This window comes from Pipra filicauda, unplaced genomic scaffold (assembly GCF_003945595.2).
Source record: "Pipra filicauda isolate LSUMZ 115617 unplaced genomic scaffold, ASM394559v2 scaffold317_size908105_pilon, whole genome shotgun sequence".
In the NCBI taxonomy this organism is placed as follows: Eukaryota; Metazoa; Chordata; class Aves; order Passeriformes; family Pipridae; genus Pipra; species Pipra filicauda.
The window spans coordinates 177,336-201,366 of record NW_024104440.1 but is presented as its reverse complement, the minus strand read 5'-3'; the positions used below and the strand labels follow the sequence as shown (position 1 = coordinate 201,366).

Below are 24,031 nucleotides of genomic sequence, written 5' to 3'. Positions count from 1 at the left end.
TAGAAACCTTTATGCTGTCAGCATATTTTATAGTTTGTAGTCAAGTTTGTTTTGCCCTGCACTGACATTGTCCTTATTCTCCTTGCTTTGCTCAGTTTTGCTTACTTTGTAATTCATTCTGCATTTGCTGGACAATGCCTTGAACTTTATCCAGGTAAAGCGGGACCTTGCTCCTCAGGATCTGCCCGATTCCGCTTTGCTTCCACGCCTGGGCGACAGCTCTGCCCCCGCTGAGCAGGAATCCTGCTGCCTTCTGCAAGGCTGTGGAAGGCCAGCCAGCTGCTTCAGACAGGAAACCAACTTGCTGCACCTACAGTGGTTCCCAAATAACAAGCAATATCAAAATACACACTGATCTCGTGCAAAGCTTTGACTCCATGGTGAGGCAATTCTGACTCCTCGGTGTGGGTGCAGAGATACAAGATCTCTACATGAAACATGCTCTTTGTCTGAGTTAGCTGTCAGCACAGGAGTAATCATTTAAATGTTTGAGCAAAACAAAACAACTGCAGGCAATGTAATGATTTTAATTAACACTGCCTGAACACCTCATGATGTTTTCACAGATATGTACAGATACTTACTGATCTCCTGAATCTCCGCATGTATCCATCAAACTTCTTTATCTTTTCCATCAGTTTGGCTTTCAAAAGACTCCCAATTTCATTAAGCTTGTACTGTGAGAAGATTAATAAAAACCTTGAATTTATGACTTAAACCCGCTTGTGCTGGGTCCAAATCACTCAAAGTTTGTACTAGTTTAAATGCCAGCAAATTTCCACAGTGGCCTCCCATTTCTCAGGGGGAATTACTTCTGCCTTATTCAATGGATAGACATGGGAACAGAAGGTCTAAGGATGAAAATTCAAAAAGCCTCCTCCAAGCAGAACTATGTGAAACCCTATTAGAAGTAAAAGCACAGTCAGGAATACTAATCTTAGTTTTGTAACCAACAGACTGAGCAGTTACTGCTGCTCTCACTTTATTTACTTACTCTCCTCAGAGGACTCACCCTTCAGGAGAGGGTCCCGTATTTTCTGTCTCTGGGTATGGCTGAACTTTTTAATTCTCACCATGGTAACTTTTCACATCAATGTGAAATTAACGTTATTATGAGTTTATAAAATTATATAATTTTCCCTGGCTACTCACCAAAACTCACACCTGAATCCTACGAGGAAGATGTTCCAGTAAATTAACGAAATTAAACAATATTCCGGGAAAACCACACCGCAGTTAACAGCCACTCAAGGGTCTCACCTCAGCCTTAAGAACTGGATCCCCGCATCCATGAGCCAGAAAACTCAAGCTTCCATTAGCAGCTGCTAGAGTCACTTGTCCCGTGTTTTCCTGCCTTTCTCCATTGATGCTGAGATAGGTGTTAATGGCAGCCATCTCCTGCCCATCAGAACAAGCACTGACTTCCATTCCTTCTTCCAAATCCCCTTAGGGAACAAAAAGACAGTGCTTCATTTACAGGAACAACACTGACAGACATTGTTTCAAAGCCAGCTTTTAATTACTACGTAGTAGGTGATCAATCAATGTCTGAGTGTGTTAGGTGTTTGTGGGGGGAAAAAAAAAAAAGAGATAAACAGGAGACAATTAGATCAGTGTTTGATCTTTCTCTTCTGTGTGGCTTGTGAACGACTTACAACTACATACGGCAAATGAAGCACTGGATTGACATAAATCTAAATAGTTCTCTCAGTCACAGTGATTTACAAGCTTCTTTTCTACTTTAGCCTTCACTGTCTTGATGCTTCAAAACTGCTCAGCCTGGCAGGACCACCCATCACACACCGAAGGCGCTTCTACCCAAGCACTGATGAGCATAAACAGAAACGATTGGCAAAGGCACGGAGAGTCTGGGTGGAGGGAGTTGAGTTGAACCACTGTTACAAACTTCTGACTTCAGTGATTCACAAACTAATGATCCTAATCTCAAATACATCACAGCACTTACAAGTGAGGCCATGAACCTGTGAAAAATTCCTCTGCAGAAGTGTGGAAAGGTAAATCCATAACTGAAACCAAAACGTCTCCCAAACTGACCTTTGTGTAACAAGTTTTAAGTTTCAGCTTTTTTTTAATCTGAAAGACCTTGAATCACCATGAACTGACCCAGCTTGGCACTAGAGACACAGCCTTTCATCCAGCTTCTTCACAGCAATGACAGCTGGGAATCATAGAATAGCTCCAGTTGGAAGGGACCCATAAGGATCACCAAGTGCAGCTCCCTGCTCCTTGTAGGATTACCTAAAACTAAATCATGTGGCTACAAGCATTGTCAGTGAAGGTACATACCTTTCAGATACCCCAGGTAGTACTGAATGCACTCCTTTCCCTTTGAAGCTGCCACTTTTACTTTCTCTTTCTGATCAATATTCCCCTCCACCAGGATTTGGCTCTGGACAGATGAGGAAGTAGCAGTTCCTGCCAGGCCTAGCCAAATATCTTCAAAGGCTCTTAACTGCAGCCATAAAGGAAAAACGTTTATTCAAAGCCACAACACAGAATTAAATGATTGTTAAGAGATGATGCTCGAATATCAGTGCTTCCCACAGAACAGTAAGTGGTGAGGGAAGTGTTTCCCGATGTTTGTGCACTGTGTAGGAGTTACACTAAGAGAGGCACAAGCATCAGTGACTGGCTCAGGAGCTGAATGACTGGATAGCACAAGGCTCCTGGACAAAATTTTACTGGTAGCAATGAAAGCCTGAGTACCCACATTCCTGCTACTGAAGAGTTTGGTTGGTGCTGAACACGTTACTTTTCTACCTCACTCCGTTGCCACCACCAGCTTTCTCCACCCTCTTTATTTCACAGGAAATTAAAAGCAAATGTGAAACAGAGGGTAAAAGGAAGAGATTTGCCTCAGATGAGCATCATATGAGCCTTTCTGTGCCTTTTTAAAGCCAGTTCTTTTTTCTGGTAAATGATGCTTTTTGTAAGCATTGTATTTTGTTTCCCTCTTTTTTTTTTTTTTTTTGATAAGGTGAAAAAAACAAGCCTCACCAAACACATCAGTCATGCTGAAGGTGAGCTGTAAAACCCCACAGCTTCTTAAAACTGATATACTCCCTTGATACATACTTATTATATTTGGGCTTGAGCTCTGCAGATAACTAATGTTGGTGCCTTCCTCCCTCGATCACACCACATGGACATGATGTAACTGCTCCTTTATAAACAGAACTAGAGAAACCAGGAATATTTTAAGCTGCCTGCTGTTTTACAGTCACTGGCTGCACCTGATCTGTTTGGGAGATAGATGGCAGCAGGCCTTTAAAAACCAAAACCCAGTGCCACTAAAATAAAATAAAAACTCACATCAATTTCCATAGAATAGTTCTTCACATCAGCAGTGCTCTGGTTCTTTATGGATACTCCAATCAACCCCCCATCTGTCCTGTGATCGCCAAGGTGGAATCTGCCCTCTGACTGCAAAATGATGTTATCTTTGTTGAGCTGGTGTTTTCCAGATAAAACAATTACCTAAGTATGCACAAAAAAAAGGGTGTTAAAGCTTAATTCTTCCAAAGATGGGCTCTGCATAGAGTAGTAGGAAGTTGTACAATGGTAGCATTCTCCTGGAATTTACACAATGAAGAGATGAACAAAACTTGTAGTTTCAGAAACCAGCACATCTTCCTCCTCACACTGTCTCACTTTGTTACATCTTCAGTTTCTGTTGTATAAAAAAATACATTCAGTGATTGCAGCCTAAGACCACAGGAACAGTTAGAAACTATATTTTGTTAAAACATCCACTTTTTTTGCTCCTGTGCTTCTCAGCAACTCTGGCTAGGCATTTTGATAAAGTTGGGGGTGTGTGGGAGGCGAGGTGAATATTTGTCCTGGGTTTGACTGGGATAGAGTTAATTTCTCCTCAGTAGCTGGTGCAGTGCTGTGTTTTGGATTCAGAATGAGAATAATATCAATAGCAAAACCCAAAACATCAGTATGTTAAGTCCTGTTTATCCTAAGTCAAGGACTTCTTTTTTTTCTTTTTTTTTTTTCTTGGTCTGCAAGTGAGGAAGTGCACAAAAGAAACTGGGAGAGGGCACAGCTGGGAGAGGTGACCTGAAATGACCAAAGGGATATTCCACACCACAGAATATCATGCCCAGTATATAAACTGTGGGAGTTACCTGGAAGGGGCTGATCTGGGTTTAGGAAGGGGGGTCTGGCATCAGCAAGCAGGTGGTGAGCAACTGCACTGTGCATCACCGGGTTGGGTTTTTTTTTCCTTTCCCTTTTTATTATCATTATTATTATTTACCATTATTATTGTATTTTACTTTGTTTTCAATTATTAAACTGTTTTTATCTCAACCTACAAGTTTTACTTTGATTCTCCTCCCCATTCTACGGGGCTGGTGGGGGGAGAGAGAGGGGTTGAGAGAGCAGCTGCTTGGTGCTTAATTTCTAGCATGATGCCTTTGAAAAAAAAGGATCTAAAAGAATACAGAGGCATCTGATTTTGAAGTGACATACATATACATTCTTTGCATTATAAACAGGCTCTATCACACCTTAGTCTTGGAAGAAGTTTTCACAGGCATCAAAATTTGGCTTCTGTTTCCCATTGCTAACAGAACATGACCTACTGGAAACTGGGACGTGTTTTAGCCACTGGGAACTGAAAACATGTATGTAAATGAAGACATTTTCTGCAAGTTCCAGTTTTTGTGTTTGCTGTGAGTATCTATAGGCAACTCAGAGGTCCAGTGTGCACCTAAGGAAGATCATGGATCGGTCTTCATTTTATGTGTTTAATAGAAATAAAGGTTACATTAAAGTTCAAAAATCCATCACTACCAGCAAAGCAATCATAAAAACCAGTAAACATTTACCCACAGGGGAAGGAAAGCACTTTTATTGCTCTCTAGTTTCCTTATGAGCCTGTTTTGATATTCTCCAGAAACATGAAATTAAAAGACCTTTGAAAGAGGAATAGGAGAGAAAGAACATGGAGGAAGTGGGAATCTTTACACCCACAGCAGAGCCTATAGAATATACTACAGTGGCAAACAGAAACTTTCTGCCTCAGCCCATCAAAAGACACTGTTTATTTATTTAGGTCACAGAAGTATGGCAATTCTCATGAAGAGTTGCAGCTGAGGAAAACTGAGTCTCCAAAACAGTAATTACATTTAAAGTGAAGTAGGTTCAGTATGTTTATCTGAGACTTACATTTCGAAGGTCACAGAGCTCAAAGCTTGTGTAATGATCCAGGGAAGAGCAGTAGTTTGTTTCTATTTTACCCAGAATCTTCTGTTTGGTGCATGGGGTCAGGAAAATATTTTCTAGGACAGCTTCTAACTGGAATTTATCACGATACAAGAATTGATTTCTCTGCAATGAACCAGGAAAACAAAGTTAAAATACGACAACAGGATCTTAGACACTCCTGGGTGCCCACTCACCCTGTCCCTGTGCTGGCTTTTGTTATTCTAGTAGCTTCAGGGTTTTAATGTAACATTTTTGAAACATAACATTTCCACTTGACAGTGTTTTAGATCATCAGCCTTGTTTCTGGTTCCTGTCCTTCAGAATTAACTCTAAAGTTTTGCAAATTTAGAGCGCAAGTGAGGCTTCTAGTTGGTAAAAACTCTTTCTTTCTTTAATATGCTACCTTTATCTTCCTATGTAGAGAAATATGTAAAAGATAGAGTCAAATATTGATATTTCACAGAAAATTAGACTCTACAGAAGTTTTCTTAAAATCCATGCAACATTATGCCTAAAACCGAAATAATTTCTCATCTATTAAGAACAGCTTTCATAAAAATGGTGAGTTAACAGATACAACTGCCTTCTCTTACCTCATATGTTAAATTGTGTTTGATTTTCTTGTCATCCCAGTTCAGATCTAGATATTCATTAAACAGTATTGATTTTTGCTCTAGAGACCCACATGCATGCAGGTGTTCCATACTTAATATTCTCTGAAGCTGGAAGAGAGGAAAAAATTGACACACGTAATTAATTAAAAAATAAATATGTTCAGTATATCCTAGGGCAGTACATTTCCTGGGCAAAAATACACCCCTGTGAGGACCCCTGAATGGTCTATATCCATAAAACACTGCTTCAACCTCTGCCAGGAAACCTGAGGGGTTGACAATTCTGTCCTGAGGGAAAGCTGCAGCCCCAGTAAAACCACATCTGGCAACTTGAAACTAAATTCTTCAGAGGGTTCATTTTTCTCCCTCTGAGACACGAAAAGATTGGTTTCAAGTAAAAGGCTTTCACATGGTAACAAGTGCAGAAGAAAAAAACCAAACCCCTCCCCCTTCTGAGAGTCTACCTGGCCTGCAGAGAGTGTCACACAGCCCGCCCAGGCGGTGATGTCCACCTTGGATTTATCTTCCAGGGTCAGTCGGATGTCAGCAGGCTGCCCAGCATTCCCTGCCAGCTGCAGCTGAAACCAAAGAGAAGGATTTGTCCAGCAGCAAGACTTGAACCAGCAGAAGAGCTGCAGGGTGATCCAGCAGAATGATCCCCATCCAGTGGAGAGAAACAGAACCACAATGAAAACTGCAACAGGCTTTGTGGCCTGGAGACGAGCACGGGGAAACTGTACTGCTACAACCGAGGCAGTGCAAGTATTTTGTTGCCTTCTCTGGAAGCTGCCTGGCGTCTGTCATGTACAGCAAATAATGACACAACTGGAATAATGACCCTACAAGAGAATTTATTCCTCTGAATAAGATTCTTGAGAGGTACTGAGTACTAAGTGCAAACCAAGAGCACCAAAGGGTTCCAGATGAACAAACAACACTGCACAGTTGGCACAGCTCATTATTGAGCAGAAAATCTTCAGCCTCAGCAACTGGAGTGTCCTGATTCATGAAGTGCATTTTCAGACAGAAAACACAACTACAGTCTCTAATCTTGAAGGATGATTTGTGGAGTTCCTCCTCCTCTTTTTCCCTACATATGCTTTGCAAGTGCACTCATAATTGTATTTTAAAGCCTTTCTAGTCTTGCGTATTTTTTCACACTTGTGTGGCAATTTTCCATACAGTCCAAAAATTTATGTTTGCTCCACAGGGGTATCAAAGGTTTCTGGTTAGGTTGTGTTCTGGGGTTTTTTTGGGGGGGGAGGTTGTTTGTTTGAAGGTTTTGGAGTATGTGCACTAGAAATTTGTTCATTTCTTTGTGGAGAAAATTTGTCTGATTTTCACTGCTAGGCTGCCCCCTGTGCACTTCTGGCTTCCTACCATCCAAAATGGGTCAATGCTAAAAGTGCAAGACTGTCAGTCAAAAGCAGTTATGCTTAGAAAAGGAAACAATGCTGGTGGTTTGGACACAAGGACAAAATAGCCCTTGGTTCTGTTTACATTTTTCAGGGTGACATCTGGTTCTGCCATTCTCAGAGATGAAAGGCACACTAACAGTAAATACAGCATGACAGGTGTGTATTTTGCAGCCCTTTCTCATGCTCTCACCTGCTGGTTGTACTTTCTGCCCCTTCTTTCTGACAGGGAATGGATCTCCAGTTGCTTCAGGGTGTAATTAAATGGGTGGGCAACAGTGGCTCTGTAGTTTGTCCGGTGTCTTCCAAACTTCAGAGAAGATGACACTGATATCTGATCCATAGCAACAGATGGAAAAGGAACTTGTGAAATAAAACAGCTCTCACATACTGACCTCAAACACACACCCAAGTAAGATTTCCCTGTACCTTTTCCTCAGATGAATTATGTGCCTAATAAAGTCCTTTTTGAAGTAGCGAGGCAAATTAATGTTCAAATGAGGACATTCCTGCTACTTGAATTACATGGCACAGGTGAAAGGAAAACTATTCTCTGTGTTTTACTAAAACCATGAACAATGCTTAAGTTTGTTGAGGCTTAATTTTTGTCTTATCTTTAGGCACTGCAGGCTGCACTGCCACAGAGTGCTTAGAAAGAGCTTGCACAGTCAAAGCACATCAAAGCACAAGAAAAAACATCCTATATGTTAATGTGTCTTACATATTGCCTTTTACCTTTCCATTTTCAGAAAACAATGTAGTACTCAGCCAAGGTGCTGCATTTCAGACACACATACACAGATAGCACAGTTAGCAGCAAGTCAGTAAGTGTCCCCATTTAACCACACCTGGCAATCAACCTACCCAAAGTTCTCCTCATTCTGTCATTTTTACTATTTATATTTTTTAAAAATAATGCTGACTTAATTTAAGAAGACAAAGACTGGTTTCAACTGTGCCATATTTGTCATTCTCACTACTTAGAGGAGTGAAATACAGAAAAGCTTTGACTACATCAGTAAAGCTGAAAACACCAAGTACAGGTATGTGTCACACTTCTGTGTGGGCAAACACAATATTATACCCATGCAACAGGTTGTCCATCCTTTTCAGCCTCACAGTAATGCTCACTCTTACTCATTTGTCTTAAATTCTATTTTTTTTCCCCTACACTGCTTTAAACATGATGTTTGTACTATTCTTTCCACTCACTCTCAAAGGCCTTTACCCACTGCTTTGAAGCACATCCATCTCACTGCCTTGGGTTAAGGAGTAAGTTGTGGGTTTACTGCAAATAAAAAAATTAGCATGGCCTGAAAATGTTTCCAACAAGAATATCAGCTGCTCATCTTCCATAGCTGGAGCCTTTTTGCCTCCTACTTGAATTCCCTGGCTTGTTTAATAAGTTTAAAAAAAAGGAAAAAAAAAAAAAAGAAAAACAGAAAAAAAGAAAAGAAGAACCATTTGATATTCCTGCTATTTATTTGCTCTGGGCTGCTGTACCTGGTCCTCCTCATTCCAAATGACAGTAAGATCATCCCGGTGATGACGTGCCGAATGTTTCACATATAAGTTGACCCTGGCATGCCGTGGGAAAGGGATGGAGAGAGGATGGAAAAGTTCCACTACAAGGAAAAAAAGCAAACAAGTAAGATTTCCTCAGCACAAATCATGAGTCTTCATTTTCTGATAAAGAAAAAGGCATTAGGACATATTCTCTCACTGACAGCAGGGCAGCATTTGGTTCCCAGAGAAGCAATGTCTTTGCTTATACACACACATCACCTTCCCAACAGCCCAAATGACTGCAGTGTGCTGATTTCTGCTCAATGTGAGGAAATGCAAGTGAAAACAGGAGCCCTCTATCTACCAGCTAAACAGCAGTTACCTGCAATAATCAAAAGATTGATAGTTACACCCAAAGCAGCAAGAACAGCCAGGAAAATAACCTGTTTGAAGCTGAGAATGCCTTACAGTGGAAGAGGAACATCTCAAATAAGTAAATGCAGTTTTTTTCTTCATTTTCAGATAACAAAGCAGTGGCCAGTGTGATCAGTGTTCCCTTCAGTACCCAGTGCAGGAGAGTACCAGAATCTACTACAGTTTTAAAAAGTTTATATAAGTTTTATGTTCCACATCCACAAAGCAGAAATAGTATTCTGAAGTGGATGTTTCTAACAGCCAGATTACAATGAATTTAAAGCATATAAGATCCTAGAAGGCCTATATTGGAACCAGGATTGAAACCATTTGGACATGCATTTTGAATATGCATTTTGAAATCAGATTTATGTAGTTTGTTTTATTTTATAGTTTGCTATCAACACTGGCAAAAGACTTAAGAAACCTACCCTGAATGTTGTGACCTCCAGGCAACTTTGGGAAGAGTCCAGTGTAAGTGCCTGTTACCTTTGTCTCTTTGCCATCCCACAGAGCAATGTGCCTCAACATACGTGTCCTGTTGCCCTTTTGGTAAACAGTCATAAACACAAGCTGCCTTGGAACCATTTTTAACTACAAATGAAAGAGAGGAAACATTAAATCCCAATTTCTCTGAGAAGTTAAAAATCTAAGTGTGATTTTGGTACTATAAAGTCCTGTAGGATCTAGTTTTAGGAATGTGTTTTTAAAAGTACAATGATACTCTAAGCCCATTGCTCTTGTATAAGCAGCTATTCATTTCTACTTGTCTTCACTTCTACAGTAAGTCATCTTTTCACACAATGGAACAACTGAGTGTCCCCTTTACAATAGTCTTTGCTTAATATACAATTTCATTTTCTCTTTCCTCTCACAGTATAATTCTTACAACATCCAGAGTTCCACTCTTACAGAATAAATCCAGAAGATAATACAAACAACAATATCTATTTGTGACATCTTTTCTTCCTAATTTAGAAAAAGAAATGTGTGCTATCTGCATAATAAAAATTGGCAATTGGTCAGTTTGTAATATATTATTCTTCTGATTTCCTACAAATCCTATATATGTGCTCCATCTATAGGAGCAAACAAATATAAAATCAAGCAGTGGTTTATACCATTGGACTCACAACTAATCTGCAGTCAAATGTTTGCTCAATCTGCTGGAGAAATCAAGGGCAAAACACATCACACAGCAGGAGCTGTATTTGACCCTCAGTGTTTGGCAACCACATCCTGAGCACCCCCCTCTAAAACGGGGCAGTCACAGCCTGGGTTTGCCCTCAGAGTCAATGATACCAACCTGGGACATGGTCTGTACTATTTCAAGGGCATTGGTGTAGCTGGTTCCAGTCAAAGTGAGCTTCGCTGAAACATTAAAATCCCTTTTTTCCATCCTGAGGCAGAGTTTGCCTTTTGCTTCACTCATATCATAATTTACCTTTTCAAGTTCCCATTAAATTTAAAAAAAAAAAAAAAGGAAAAAGAAAGAAGAAAGATTGTTAGAATCTCTGAAAACGTGAACATCCTGGACAACAACAAAGATGTCAGAGTTACTAGTACTAGACATAATGCAGCTTGACTCCCAAAATATTAGACAAGTCTAATTTGCAGTGATGTATGTGATAGATAACTTGCAGATAGTTACCTTAGAAGACACTTCTGCTGCACTGGGGAAGTACTGTAGAAAGAAGGGATGAGTCTGGAGTGCTTTTATATTCAACTCTTCACTAAAGGGAAGAAATGTACTTTTGTTCAACAATATTTCAGGAAGTACACTCTCACTGGCAGCACAAGTTCATCTGAGTTACTCCAAGTCCGCCACAGGTTTCAGAGTTACAAATGGCAGTACCTTCCACTGAACACTCACCCAGCTCCCAGTTTTTGATGCATTCACACAAAGGTAGAGGAGACCAAAGAGCACCTTTGACCTCAGTGAAAAATCTGTGTGCATCCCAGGGGCAGAATGTAGCCCACTGAAACAGAAATTACTTTGCCGTAGAAAATACATCAGCTTTTTAAAAATTGTATAGGTACTTTGGAATCTGACTTTGCAAGCACTGTCATAGTTTACAAACTTAGAACTATTACAGAATTTAAAAGAACTTAAAAGACTTTTCAATGCAAAGGTCTTTTGCTAGAAAATTAAGAAATATCTGAAATACCCCAAGGCTGAAAATATCACACCTCTTAAACATCCTCAAAATCCTACAGTTTTGTGCAGATACAGCCATACTGATTCCAACTTAGAAAACCAAGTCTCTGTAATTTTACAAGTTTCAATGGTGCCAAAATGATTTAATAAGATTTAAAGAGTTATGTCGACTTAAGGTATATTTTTAAGTACTTGTCTGGCTCAAATCTAGAGTTTTATGGATTATTTCACTGTCTGCTACCTCGATGCTGTGGGGGCAGGCAAAGAGAGAGGCATACCCCAAGCTGTGAGGAATCTGCAGCCCTTCATAAACTTCCTGAGGTGAACAGACTGTTTGATGTGACTACTCACTTTATGCAAGATTTGTTATCCATTTCAACAGTGACTTGGTGATTCAAACAGTAACTTTTTTCCATGGAATCACAGTGGCCTAGTGATATTTTTACAGTGCTCAGAATGACTCTTTTACCCTTGCTGGTCTGTTTTCCTACTGATGGCAAAGGAGAAGTTCGTGTTTTGTTCATAGGTCAGCCTCAGAGCTCCTGCAGTTTCATTTTCAGTCAGGACTTCCTGAATTGTCACCTGTGGAGGGGGAAAATAAACAAATCACATGCCATAACCTCTACCCCAACATTTCACGTCAACTGAGCACGACTTCTTAACTCACTTAAAATCATCATCTTGACTGAAGTTTATCTTCCAGACAGGCCTTCTAGATGCTTTCTGGATGTAAACCAAAAACCTCAAGAGATGTTTTCCATTTCTTCTGTGTGTTTCCATAGCTACTAATTTGCATTACTGATAAATATTAGCCTTACTTTCTATGTACCCTTACCTGATTTAAGTCTAAAGCCACTGTTTCTTGTTCATATCTCCCCCAGTCTCCTTTTTCATATACTGTAAAGAATTATTTTTTTTTTTTAAGAAACAGATTGGGCTCCATAAGTCTTTTACTCCAGGGTATTTTCTTCCTCTCACAGCTCCTGGATCATCTACAGCTTTATCCTGAAAATGCTATGGAATCCCTCTGGGGAAAATCGGGACTCTTAAATATCAATACGTTTGCCAAAGCCTGTGGGAACAATAATTTCTGAAGTCCCATGATTACAGTCATACCTCATACGTGAATAAAGCACCTCAAGAATTGCTATCTCTGCTCTTCTTTTCTTCACTGAAACATTTGGAAGATAAAAGACACTTCACTAAATATTAAGGGGGAAGAAGCAGGGGATATATCTAATACTTTTCAATAAAATGTTGGCATTAAATATTCACTTGAAACACTGGCACTTAGTATGAAGGTTTAATATTGGTCTAATATTTATGTTCAGGAAAGACAACCTTTAATCTTGTATCCTAACTATGTATCTTGCTATTTGAAGTGGAGGTTAGCTAATCAGCTAGGAGGTGACAGTAAATGCATGCCTTCCTGAAATGATGAACCCTGAAACTGGGAATTTCAGGTACCTGACCAGTTTCCTTGGAGACAGACCACTAGCTGTGTACTTAAGTTAAAGGAGGATTCAGATAAACTGGGCTAGTCACTTCTCATCTGCACTTGTATAAACCTGGAGTAATTTCACTGAGGCTCCTGGAGGTGCTCTGGATTCATGTAAGTGTAACTCAAATGACAGCTCTAATCAAAGCACAGCAAAAGATCTACGGTGGATTACCTTAAGAAAGAAGGGAAGTCCCAGATGATGGAGAAGTGATATGGAATGCTTCACCTCTGCCATGAACACAAATACACCGAAGAGTTGAAAGTCTGTGCCAACATCCACAGTCACAGTTATATCTTTCTCATCATATTGGATTTCACAGACAGTCTTGGCTTTGTTTTCTATATAGAAAGAACAGGACAGTGCCAATTTGAGTGGCATGTTTTTGAGGAATTTCAGTTCTGCCTGGATAAAATCAATCCAGCCAGCATTTGGGTCATCATTTGGGATTACAAGAGCTTTGGCCTGTGATTGGAGGAGTGTAGAGTTTTTTTGGATGTCCTTGAGCCTTGACCTTACAAAGTCTTGAGGTGACAGAGCTTGTGTACCCAGGATAAGGTAAAGTGTCAGGTCAGTTCCCATCAGTCATGTTTTTTTGCAGGAGAGCTGACTAGTTCCCACAGCCAACTGCAGCCTGTGGCAAGTAGCAGCCACTCCCAGAGAAGAGCTCTAAACTGTTCTGACCTCTAGTGACTCCTCTGGTTCCAGCTACAGCAACCCAACACTGCTCAAACAGCATGACCTGAAGGCCCTTTCCCCACTTTCCTACAAGCTTTTCATTTTCGAAAAAGACAAATACAGACTCCTGCAAGATAAAAGTGAGATGAGAGATGTGAAACCCCCAAACCCTTCATGGAGAAGACAAAATCACACAGACCACAATGTAAATCTGCATTGAGTGATATGCAGAGAGGATTAATGCCAAGCCAAGTTTTCAGAGGAGACTGGCTTCATCAGAGTGGGTGTGTCTCCCCTCCACAGTTCAGACAACAAAAGCCACTTAGAACTATTTCAAAGACTACTTTAAACTACAGTGGAATTCACATTTTTTTGCACAGTATAACAAGTTTTTTTTGTGTGATATTGGATCTTATTTTATGGAGGTAAATATCTCAGGGATAACCTGTTTTACCAGGTGTTGTACCACATGAGATCTTCCCTGGAGCTAAAAAAACATGTAATGTAACTAATCACAGATGCAGTTTCAGAATGACAATTTCACTTACAAAGAAGAGAAAACCTCTTTTTAGGTCTTAGTCAGTTTGCACCTGTTGAAGGAACAGTTGAAACATCCTCAGAGAGCTATTATAGAACAAAAAACCTGCCAGGGATGGCAGGTACCTACCTGATTCCTGTAAGTTGAGAATCAAGTTGATTGCCTTAGGATAACCAGCTGCCTGGAGTACCTCACTGCTGTGTACACTTTGGCAGAAGATATCCACTTGGTGACCAACATAATAGGAGTTTATTATGTATGTGATTGATGTTTCTCCAGCTGCAATATGTACATATCTTTCTTGAGTAGTGTTTCTCCCTTGAAAAACCACATCTACCTAAAAAATGACACGTAGACATAAGTTCTCCAAACAACATTTAAATACTATTTAATTTTAAAACAGGAGACTAATGGAAGTGAAAGGGAATTCTCTCTAGTCTATACTTATGTTAAAAATCTATCCACTAACAAAACATATCTTAGCCTTTCATTACTCATCTGTGACTTTCCAGTACAAAGGCCATTCGACTGAATGAATTTCAAGGCACGTCAGCCTCATTGATCCGTGTCAAATTCTCATTAGGATCTCTTTTATCCCACAAACTCATGACTCCCTTTATATAAAGGATACTTGATCCATGCCTACTGACAATATTTACTAGATAATAGGTGCTCCAATACTTCCCTGAAAGTAACACCCAAAGAAGCTCTTCTTTAAGTATAAAATTCCCTTTAAAGAGCATAGGAGCAATATTCCAGTCCCCTGTGCAAGGTAATGAAACTAGTCTCCTGTAGAGTTACAGTATCAACAATACCCTCTGTACTGACACTGATCAGAATGAAGTACTCTGGTTCAGAAAGCAATCAGTAAGAAATTTGCTTTTTCAGTAGGTCAGGTTTTAGCTGTCCATAGTTTTTAAATATCAGAAAATCTCAGCTTCCATCCTGTACCTCACAAAATGGTAGTTTTCATTCAAACCATGGGCTACTACATCATAATAAAGGATAATAATTGTAAAAAAAAAAAAAAGCCAAACCAAAACTACCTGTAAAGATGGTGGGACTCTGGCTTGTAGCAGCCATGGCAAAGTGTGATGGAAATTCCCTGTTATGTTGGTACTTGTTTCAAACTCCTGGATTTGTCCTTCAAGCACTGTTAGGTGAGTACCATAAAGCACTTTCATACTAAAGCTCTTGGTGACTTCCAGGTTCAAGATAGCCTGTGTGCAACAAAGGTAAATTGTGAAAAGAGAGTTTAGTAAAAGTTAAAGCTCCTGTTGGTCAGGGTTCTTTCTTTAGCTGAGGCAGTGTCATCTCAAACGTGTCAAAAAATTCATCTTGTCTAATTTTATAACACAACATAGTTACAGATGTCCCTTTTATTTTTAAATTCAGCATTTTAACATGTATTCTCCAGTATGGCCATGCCTTAATGCTATTCAAGCAGTTACATGATTAATAAAGAGTAAGTGTTGTGTTGCAGGCTTGTGTTTCTCAGATAAAGAAACATGCCAGGTAATCAGAGCCTGGGAAGAAAATACCATTTGGAATGTAAACAGTGCAATCCCACCAGAACTCACCTCTGCCCAGTCTGTAGAAGGGACAGAGGAGGCACAGGAGCTGAACTGCACTGCCCTCCTCAGGCAAGGCAGGCTGCCAGCCCAGCCGGGCTTGGGCTGCTCACACATGGGAGCCAACCTCCAGTCTCTCAGTCTCATGGAAAGTTCTGGTCTAGCAAGGCATTATCCCAACCCCTCAGGAGCAAGCTGAGCTTCTGGACTCTCCTCAAGAACAAACAAAATGAGCAGCCAGACTTCCCTCTTCACCTAAAGAGCAAACATGTAAAATCCCATCTGCACCTGCTGTCCTTTGCCATCTCGCTTTTACAGCTGCTGCTTCCATCAGGGCATCATTCCAGGCTGGATTTGTGTCTCCCTTGCCATTGCCTGGTAACTTACCTGCAGCTCAATCCTGTCTTTTATTTGCAAAGTCTTCAGCACCTCTAAGTTATGAGTGAGTTTGTAGTTAAGAGACACAACATCCAACTTCTGGACGAAGTTCAGTTCTTCTGTAATCTGTTCAGTCCAAGTAAATATGACAAAAGTTAACTGTGGCACATCTCTGATATTGAGACTTCTCTGATTAATTATAATTATTGAACACATTAGAGTAAAACTATGAAAATGAGGAAAACTTTACAGTGAAGAATTGTACTGTAAAAGGGACTGAGCTGCACCAAGTGAAGATAATGGATAAGAAAGGTTTGATACAATTTGCCAGTGGGAATCATGGATCATTGCTGCTGTCATATTTGTTTGTAGGAGTGACTGCACAGAAAGAATGGTTGGAAGGTACTGCCTTTATTTAATTAAGGTCTTTAAAATTAAACCAGCCCCTGCAGGGTATTCCTAAAGGGGCTTCATGCACAGCTATCTCAAATGGAGAAACAATATTTACCAAATCAGTTAGCTCACTTTGACCTCTATTTCACATCTCACTAACATGGAAGAGACACTTACTTGCTTGCTGTTCACACAGAAATGAATAAATCTTTTATAGAAGTCACTGTTTTTTTCTGATATCACATCAATTAACATCTTCATAGGAATGCCAATGTCAGCAGCTCCTGGAATGTTGTGGGTTAGCACTGCATCCAGCTCTTGCCTTTCCTGTTAGTATTTCACAGCATAGATAGCAAAGCACGTGTAAAACCCAAAGCTTGCTGCAACACAGAGCTCAAACAAGAAATTTAGCAAATCTCTCTGTCCTACATTTAATACTAATTAAAATAAATTGCATTGAACTTAGGGAAATTACACTTAGGGAAAGAGAAAAGAAACATCAAGCCTAGGTAGGATAAAAAAAAAACATATATATTTCAGCTGAGAGGAGAAAAGGTGTAAATGTTTCTCTGTGGTGGCAAAGAACTCCCACTAGCTATCTTGTTTCTCTGTGGCAGAAACATGCAGAAATTACCAGTTATGACAAGAAAGTGAATGATCACAAAGAATAAGACACTTGTGTGTGTTCTCTGCTCTCCTGCACTGATGACAAGAAAAGCTAAACCGTCAACAGTTTAACTGTCAACAGGAAAGCAAGAGATTCACAGCCTATCTTGTGTACTGTCTTACTTAAATAAACAGCAGTGTCTCAATTAATCCCTGCCTATTATTTTGCAATGTAAGTCACAGTGACACAAGGAACATCAAATAATACAATGCAAACAACAAAATTTACAAAGAGAATAACTAGGAAGTGATTCAGGAAGTGCCAGAGCCTGTATCCTATTATCCAGTATATTTGTTACTGCACATTACAGGTGCCAGATTTCCAAAGATTTTATTTTTTATTTTTATTCTGGCACTTTTTACTAAAAGCTGACTATTTGTTCCCAATAAAATAGTCTAGAGTACATTACTCAGTAATTTGTACATGCAGTCTGACAGCCTGCAGGATGCTTACATCAGTGACTTTGAGTATCAGGAGTCCTTGGAATTTACTTTCATCAACAGTGATCAATGTCTGTGAATCCAGGTTCATTTTATCCGTCAAAATGTAGCCTGACCCATCAATTTTCATTGGTGCTCCAAGGTCCTGTAAAAGAAAAAACAAATTTAAAATTCACCACTTTTACACTCACCCACATAAACACCTAACCCCTGAAACTTTTAGTTCCTAATAGTAGTTTTAATTGTACCTAGCTGTAAAATGAGGTATATCAGGCAGCATAGCCATAGGATGCCTCAGGAATCCTGACAGCTTTTTGTTATATTTTTTACAGTTTGTCTCTTTTAATTTTAATATGTCTGATGATTTTTGATAAATGAGCCAGAAAAAATAGAACACAGGACAACATGGCAGCTCTTCCTGCCTAACTGAAAACTCAGTTTTCTATGCTTAGAATTGCTCCAGTGGCCCAAAGCATCCATAATTCCAGTGAAACCAAAGAGTATACAAAGGTTTATTATGGCATATATTTTCAAACTATTTCAGAGTTTGGTTGTCAAACTGCTGAGAAACTGTTACTGCTGATAAAGCCCAAGAGAACTTTGAATACTTTTTATTTCTGAAGATTAAAGCCCTGCTTTAAAACCATGCTTAAAAAAAACCACATCAGAGTTAGTACAAGCAAGTCCATTAACTGTAGGTACTGATTAATAGGAAATCTGGCTTGCACCATATGAAAATAGAGTGAATAACTGGCTCTAAAGGTAAGATGTAACACTAAAAGAAGATAATGTTTTACTTTTCTCTGCTACCACTGAAACCCTTAGACTATTGTCTTTTAACTTTGGTAGGTACAAAGATCCTGCTTTAGATGCACAAATGCAGTAGTAAAGCAATAAATTCTTTTCAATACCTGAATTGTTTGGCATTTATTTTCTATAAGCATTTTCCACTGAAGCTTCTTTTCAGGGTCAAAGTCCCCATTCATTTGAAGCTCACAAGCACCCACTTTCATTCCTATTCCAAGGAAATATTTCAGCTGTTTCCGTGCAGTGATGGACAGCTCATTTTCCCTTGGGATTTCCTTCAGCTGGGGGAGGTCATGCCTGAACTGAATTTCCAGTGTAATCTTTGGCTTGCACTCTGCTCTCACTTCAAGATGGGCAGTTTTGCCTTCTGTTTCCAGGACTGAGAGAAGCTCTGCTTGGCACTTGTCTTTCTGAATGGATCCTGTGAGCCGTGACTGAGTTGGGAAACTGAGATCCTATTGAGATTTAAAAACGAGAATTCCTTTGGAATATGCATACACTTTAATACAGGTGTGTATTAAGGCTTTTTTCTTCTCCCTCAGCATACAAAAATGGAGATTTTATGTTACAGTATCAGAGACAAAACCTACAATCTCCATGCTGCCATTTTTCTCCCTCTCAACAAGAAAGATTGGGATTTTGCCTGAATAAGGCCTGAGGGAAGATTTTAGGGCTGCCCTGCAGAATTTACAACTTCTGTATCTTTATGAAGTTTTCCATTTACAAAAATACAAAATGTCTGTTTCTTCAGACTGGAAAAGTTTACTGAACATTCACTGCTTCATTCAGACCAGGCAAATCTCAATTTTCAAACTAACCCACAAAAAATAATAGACCTAACAGACATTCTTGCATCTGGTGGTAGAACAATTTTTTTTTTAATACTAAAACTTCAAACTTGTCTTGTGCAGCATCCCCAATGAAGTGTTTCTGCTCATTCTTGCAAAGGATTTGCAAAACCACAGAAAATTCTACTATTTTTAATACTTTAAGAGGTTTTCATTCCCTCTTCCCTATGGATGATACTCAGGCTCCCGTCACTTTTGTTGTTATGTTGCTATTTTGTAGTTGAGGAAGTTACTCAATGTGGGGATTTGAAAGCAAAACATATGTCTGTGAACATCTAGAAACCCCCCCCCCCCCCGATTTTGCAAGAGTCATTCTTTCCAATGAAGTCAGTGAGACTACATGGAAAAACCAAGGAAATGTCACAACTTTTACTTTGGTATAAACAGACAGACCAGGGAATATATTTTTGACAGAGTTCAAACCAATGCTGCTGTTGAGCCTTAGAGGGCAGTCTCGGTCTGTGAAGGCAACAAACAGCAAAGACTGATCTCAGTCTAGAGAGAACATCTGTGAACAGGATCTGTGAGACACGTTCCTGGCCTCATGCTGTAAGACAGGTGTTCTTTTAGAGTGCCTTTCCAACACTCAAACACTGTTATTTTAGCTAAAACCTTATATGGCCTGCATTTGATCCCAAAATTCTCTGTAAAAGCCTCCAAGACCTACCTGCAGAAGTTGACATTCTGATTCTGTTTCCAGTGTCCATTCAGCTTTATCCTGAATACAGAGATCTCCTCTAGCCTTAAGTCTGCATCTGCCAGCCTGCAGCAACAAAATGCTCTCTGTGGCAGAGTCTGTGGCTGCAGAGAACAAGACAGAGTTTTCCAAAGGGAGCCCAAGCTGACTGAGCCAGGGAAGTGAGTGCCTGAGCATCCCTTGGAGTGTGTATTCGTGTTGGCAGGAAGTGTCTATCTGCACATCAACTGTTCTGCCATCACACTGGAGGTTCATTAACAAGCCCACGTTGCAGATGTTCTGTTGAAATGAGCCCCCAAAGACCACTGCACGAGGCAATCCCACCTCCTACAACAGAAAAGAGTGTACTATTTAAAAAACACAAGGTAAAGCAATTGTCTTCCTAATTTGTTCCTGATTCATGAGAAAGCATTTCTTCTTTCTGAAACAATTTGCTTTTGGAAAGTACCATACAAGACAGCTTGTTTCACAGAGAAATCAGAAGTTCGTCAGTGAAACAACAGAAACAAAATAAATTGGGGGGAAAGAATAAATCCTACAACAATCTTCTCATAAGTAATGTAGAAGAAAAAGAAACTTAACTCCTGAAATACCTCCACAGTTTCAAACAGAAAGGACATGCTTTTCACTAGACTAGGACATAAGTTTATTTTAATTAAAAAACTATTAAACAACTATTTTATGGCAACAGCTGTAACATCTACCATTGTATTACTCCAAATTCACATCTTCAAATACACTTTCCCTCATGAATGCTCTGACTCATTTCTCTGCCAAAACAACTTTAATAACCAAAATTGTCCTGTCCATAAATACCAATGTCAGGAGACAGTTCTCTGTGACTTGTGATCTGAAATCACAGACTACAGACCATGCAGAAAACAATCTGGACTTACCTCCAGACTGACACACTTGTTCCTGACAGTAAGTACCCACTGTGTTTGATTGCTTGCCAGGTTCACTTCTCCATCAGCTTTCAGACTGCAAGGCCCAAGGACAACACCAAGGATGCCCTTATACTTGTCACTTCTCAGGGCTGACACCTTCACTTGGTTCTCTCTGGCAATCCCCAGAGAATGAAGTGAAGGCAAAGAATGCTGGAAATGGATTTCCAGATGAGGCTGGATGTTGGCAGTGGCGTGGAGCTGCAGGCAGGCAAACGTGTCATGAAAGGAAACATGTCCCAAGAAGATGACAGTAAAGTTGCTGGTAAACATTGACCCATTCAGTGAAACTCTTGCTGGAGTCTGAAAAATTACAGAAAACTGTTGTCAAGTTTGCTTTCCTGTCAGGCCACATACTGCTTTTAAATGTTCATGTTACTAGAGAAGAGAATTATTTCCCTACACCATTTTGTGTTCATCCTACATGTTTATAAATGCCTAAACAAATGGAGAGATGGCTTAAAATCTTTAAAGTTCCATAATAGAAATAATAGGGAAAAAAAACCAAATCAGTAACTCTGCTAAAACAATTACTAATACCAGATAAATCACACACACAGGAATCAGAGTCTCTGTGATTACTGTCTTTATGGAGACAAATGCAATCTGTGATGTCACTCACAGAAGACATTTTTAACACATTCTTAAGAATACATCCCCTTATAAGATGTATCTTTGTCAAACAGTTGAAGAGCCACAGGGGCTTTCACAAACAAATGGTTAGCTAGAAAGAGCAGAAAATAGAGTAAGGAATAAACTGAAATTCTCAGCTTGTGCCCCCCATGCTCCCTTGCCCAGTTCCTCTGTCAGGTTGGTTGCTCAGTAACAGGACAGGGCCATTGATACCCAGTTCAGTTCTGACTGGCAGAAAATAAAGTTTGGAGACTTGAGCTAAAACAGTTTTTGAAGGAGAAGTAGCTTGTTTGAATCTAAACATTACAGTAGTGAAAATATCTGAAAGTGCATGCAAAACTTCCAGCCAGCTCAAACCCATTTCTACATGTGTGACCCTTTGAGTACTTAGGGTCCCTTAGTGGTAGTTAAGACAGTATGTTGTTGACAGCAGAGTTTATAAATTAAGCCAGTACCTCAAAATGATGAAATGCAATTGCACCATTGCAAAGGCCAGAAAGTTGTTTGTTAGCAGATTCTCCACTGCAAGAAACCTGTTGGCATTACAAACAAAGCACGTTCAGAGCATGAAGAAAAGGAAAGAGGACTAAAATTCAAAGAAGAGAGCTACAAGGCTAAAGGATAAAACAGATGAAGATACCAAAACATAGCTTTGAGATTAAATGTTAGAGTTCAGTTTCGAAAAGAAAAACAGTTTAGTAGATCTGAGGGTATATCATGTCTCTAATTGTGCCTTATTATGCTCAAATATTATCAGTGTAGGTAAAGACAGAACAATATCTTCAAATATTAGGATAGAAAGTAAGTAGTAGGATGGAAAAGCTGAGATTGCAAGTTATTGTGCCTGGGCAAACACCTACTCCAGTTTCATGACATAAATGTTTTCTTACCCACCACTTCTTGAAAAACCTGCTCTTTATTGCTAAGCAAACAATTTTTAGGTTTTCTGTACTGGCTACTGGCCTTGTTTGACAAAAATCTCTCTTGCCTCTGACTTGCCAGCTTGCTCTCCAGGGTACATCTGAACGGCTGAGATGTGAAGCATTCAAATACACTACATCAAATACACTATAATATATGGTGGGATTTCTGCAAACCTCTAGTACACGTGGAACAATGTCCATCAGTCCTCCCACATCATGGTGAAGTGAGAGAGAAATTTCCACAGCACTGTCAGTGATTTCCTTCTCTATTTCAATTTTGAGCTGTTCCTTCTCCACTGTGGTTGTTATCCCTGCAGCAATCTTTGTGGTGAAATTCTATGCACAAAAGAAACCAAATTATGGAAAGAAACAAACAACAACATCCCAGCAACAACTGGCAAAGGCAGTCTCTTAGTCTATAGCAGAAATGCAGATAGAGAGAACAGTGGTCAAGCAATCCTGTACCAGGACATCTGTTCATATGTAACAAAGCACTTCACTTAAATGAAAACTGAATGCAGCATCTCATTTATTCTAGATTCAGCTCCAAGATTTCAGATGGCAAGTACACAATATGACAAGAAGCCAGAAAACACCTTTCTTTCACACAGTAATTCAGTACCTCAAAAATGCAGCAGTTTTTAAAATAAATATATATAGTGCCAAGGCAAAGCCTGCAGTTATTAGAAATTGTTCTGCCAAAAAATTAAATAATCACAGGCAGAACTCTTACCTCATAATAGCCAGCAGCCTCTACAATAAAAGGGATCCCTTGTTCCTTTATCTTTGAGATGTTGTGCTTTAAGCTCACAGAGAGCTGGGATTTAGGAGGTTCTGTGGCCAGTCTGTGCCCTCCAAACTCAACAGTAATCCCTTCCCTGCCACTCTGCAGGGCTACAGCAACAGTGTGATTCCCTGTGCCACGCTCACACCTGGCAGTAAGAATGCCATCCCATGGCAATCCTATTGACAGGGAAGGAAGCAAAATCAACACAGCACTTCTGGGTTGTCATTATAAAATACAGAGAAGATGTATTATAGATCAAAAGAAGCTTTCTATAATTTTTCATAAGACACACCTTTATGCATTTACTGGTATTTACAGAAGGACATTACCTACCATGTGAGAATCATTGAGAAGGGGTTGCTAAATTAAAATGTGGCATGCATTTTGGAAGTCAAGGATTTTTCTTTTCTTAATAAGGGATATTTATCAAGGGTTATTGTGTCTAACTCCAGTGGTCAGCTGTTAAAAAGTTTCAGAATGGACAAAGTTTCAAAAGGGACAAAGGCAATTTACACATTCAAAATTACTGATAACTCCAGCTCATGAAAACTGTTGCTTTAAGAGATCGATGAAAAAGAGACTCTGGGCCAAATTAGGGTATAAGATAAGATAAGATGCTGTGCCTGTGTGATATCTGGTTGTCCAGGCCAGGGGGCAGATGTTCTTAAACAGGATGAAGGCCTACCTTGAGGGAAGTCTAAACAAGCTAATGGAATTAATAGAATCGATATGGGAAGGGGAACAGTGTTGGAAAATGTATAAACTACTGTGCTAAAGGGTGAGGGATAACACAGCTACTTTAAAATTTACATTCACTACATAACTACTTCTAAAGCCTATAAAAATTAAAAAAATCAAAAACTCTATGGCAACAAAACCCATG

At 39.6% G+C, this 24,031-nt stretch overlaps 1 protein-coding gene across 1 annotated transcript in view; it reads right to left on the bottom strand.

Annotated features, from left to right (window-relative positions):
- Positions 1–24,031, bottom strand: part of LOC113982708 — a 68,280-nt gene that overhangs the window by 8,693 nt on the left and 35,556 nt on the right. The window contains exons 39-64 of the mRNA XM_039383580.1: positions 23,095–23,324; positions 22,536–22,697; positions 21,894–21,971; positions 20,758–21,108; positions 19,832–20,188; positions 18,421–18,771; positions 17,523–17,654; positions 16,580–16,729; positions 16,019–16,135; positions 15,107–15,280; positions 14,190–14,397; positions 13,019–13,185; positions 11,815–11,927; positions 11,061–11,166; positions 10,494–10,631; positions 9,619–9,781; positions 8,771–8,892; positions 7,461–7,601; positions 6,317–6,430; positions 5,832–5,960; positions 5,200–5,361; positions 3,334–3,498; positions 2,308–2,473; positions 1,261–1,445; positions 585–677; positions 106–310 (exon numbers count right to left, since the gene is read on the bottom strand). Coding sequence (XP_039239514.1) covers positions 106–310; positions 585–677; positions 1,261–1,445; positions 2,308–2,473; positions 3,334–3,498; positions 5,200–5,361; positions 5,832–5,960; positions 6,317–6,430; positions 7,461–7,601; positions 8,771–8,892; positions 9,619–9,781; positions 10,494–10,631; positions 11,061–11,166; positions 11,815–11,927; positions 13,019–13,185; positions 14,190–14,397; positions 15,107–15,280; positions 16,019–16,135; positions 16,580–16,729; positions 17,523–17,654; positions 18,421–18,771; positions 19,832–20,188; positions 20,758–21,108; positions 21,894–21,971; positions 22,536–22,697; positions 23,095–23,324 — 4,479 coding nt within the window. The remainder of the gene's footprint in view (positions 1–105; positions 311–584; positions 678–1,260; positions 1,446–2,307; positions 2,474–3,333; positions 3,499–5,199; positions 5,362–5,831; positions 5,961–6,316; positions 6,431–7,460; positions 7,602–8,770; positions 8,893–9,618; positions 9,782–10,493; positions 10,632–11,060; positions 11,167–11,814; positions 11,928–13,018; positions 13,186–14,189; positions 14,398–15,106; positions 15,281–16,018; positions 16,136–16,579; positions 16,730–17,522; positions 17,655–18,420; positions 18,772–19,831; positions 20,189–20,757; positions 21,109–21,893; positions 21,972–22,535; positions 22,698–23,094; positions 23,325–24,031) is intronic.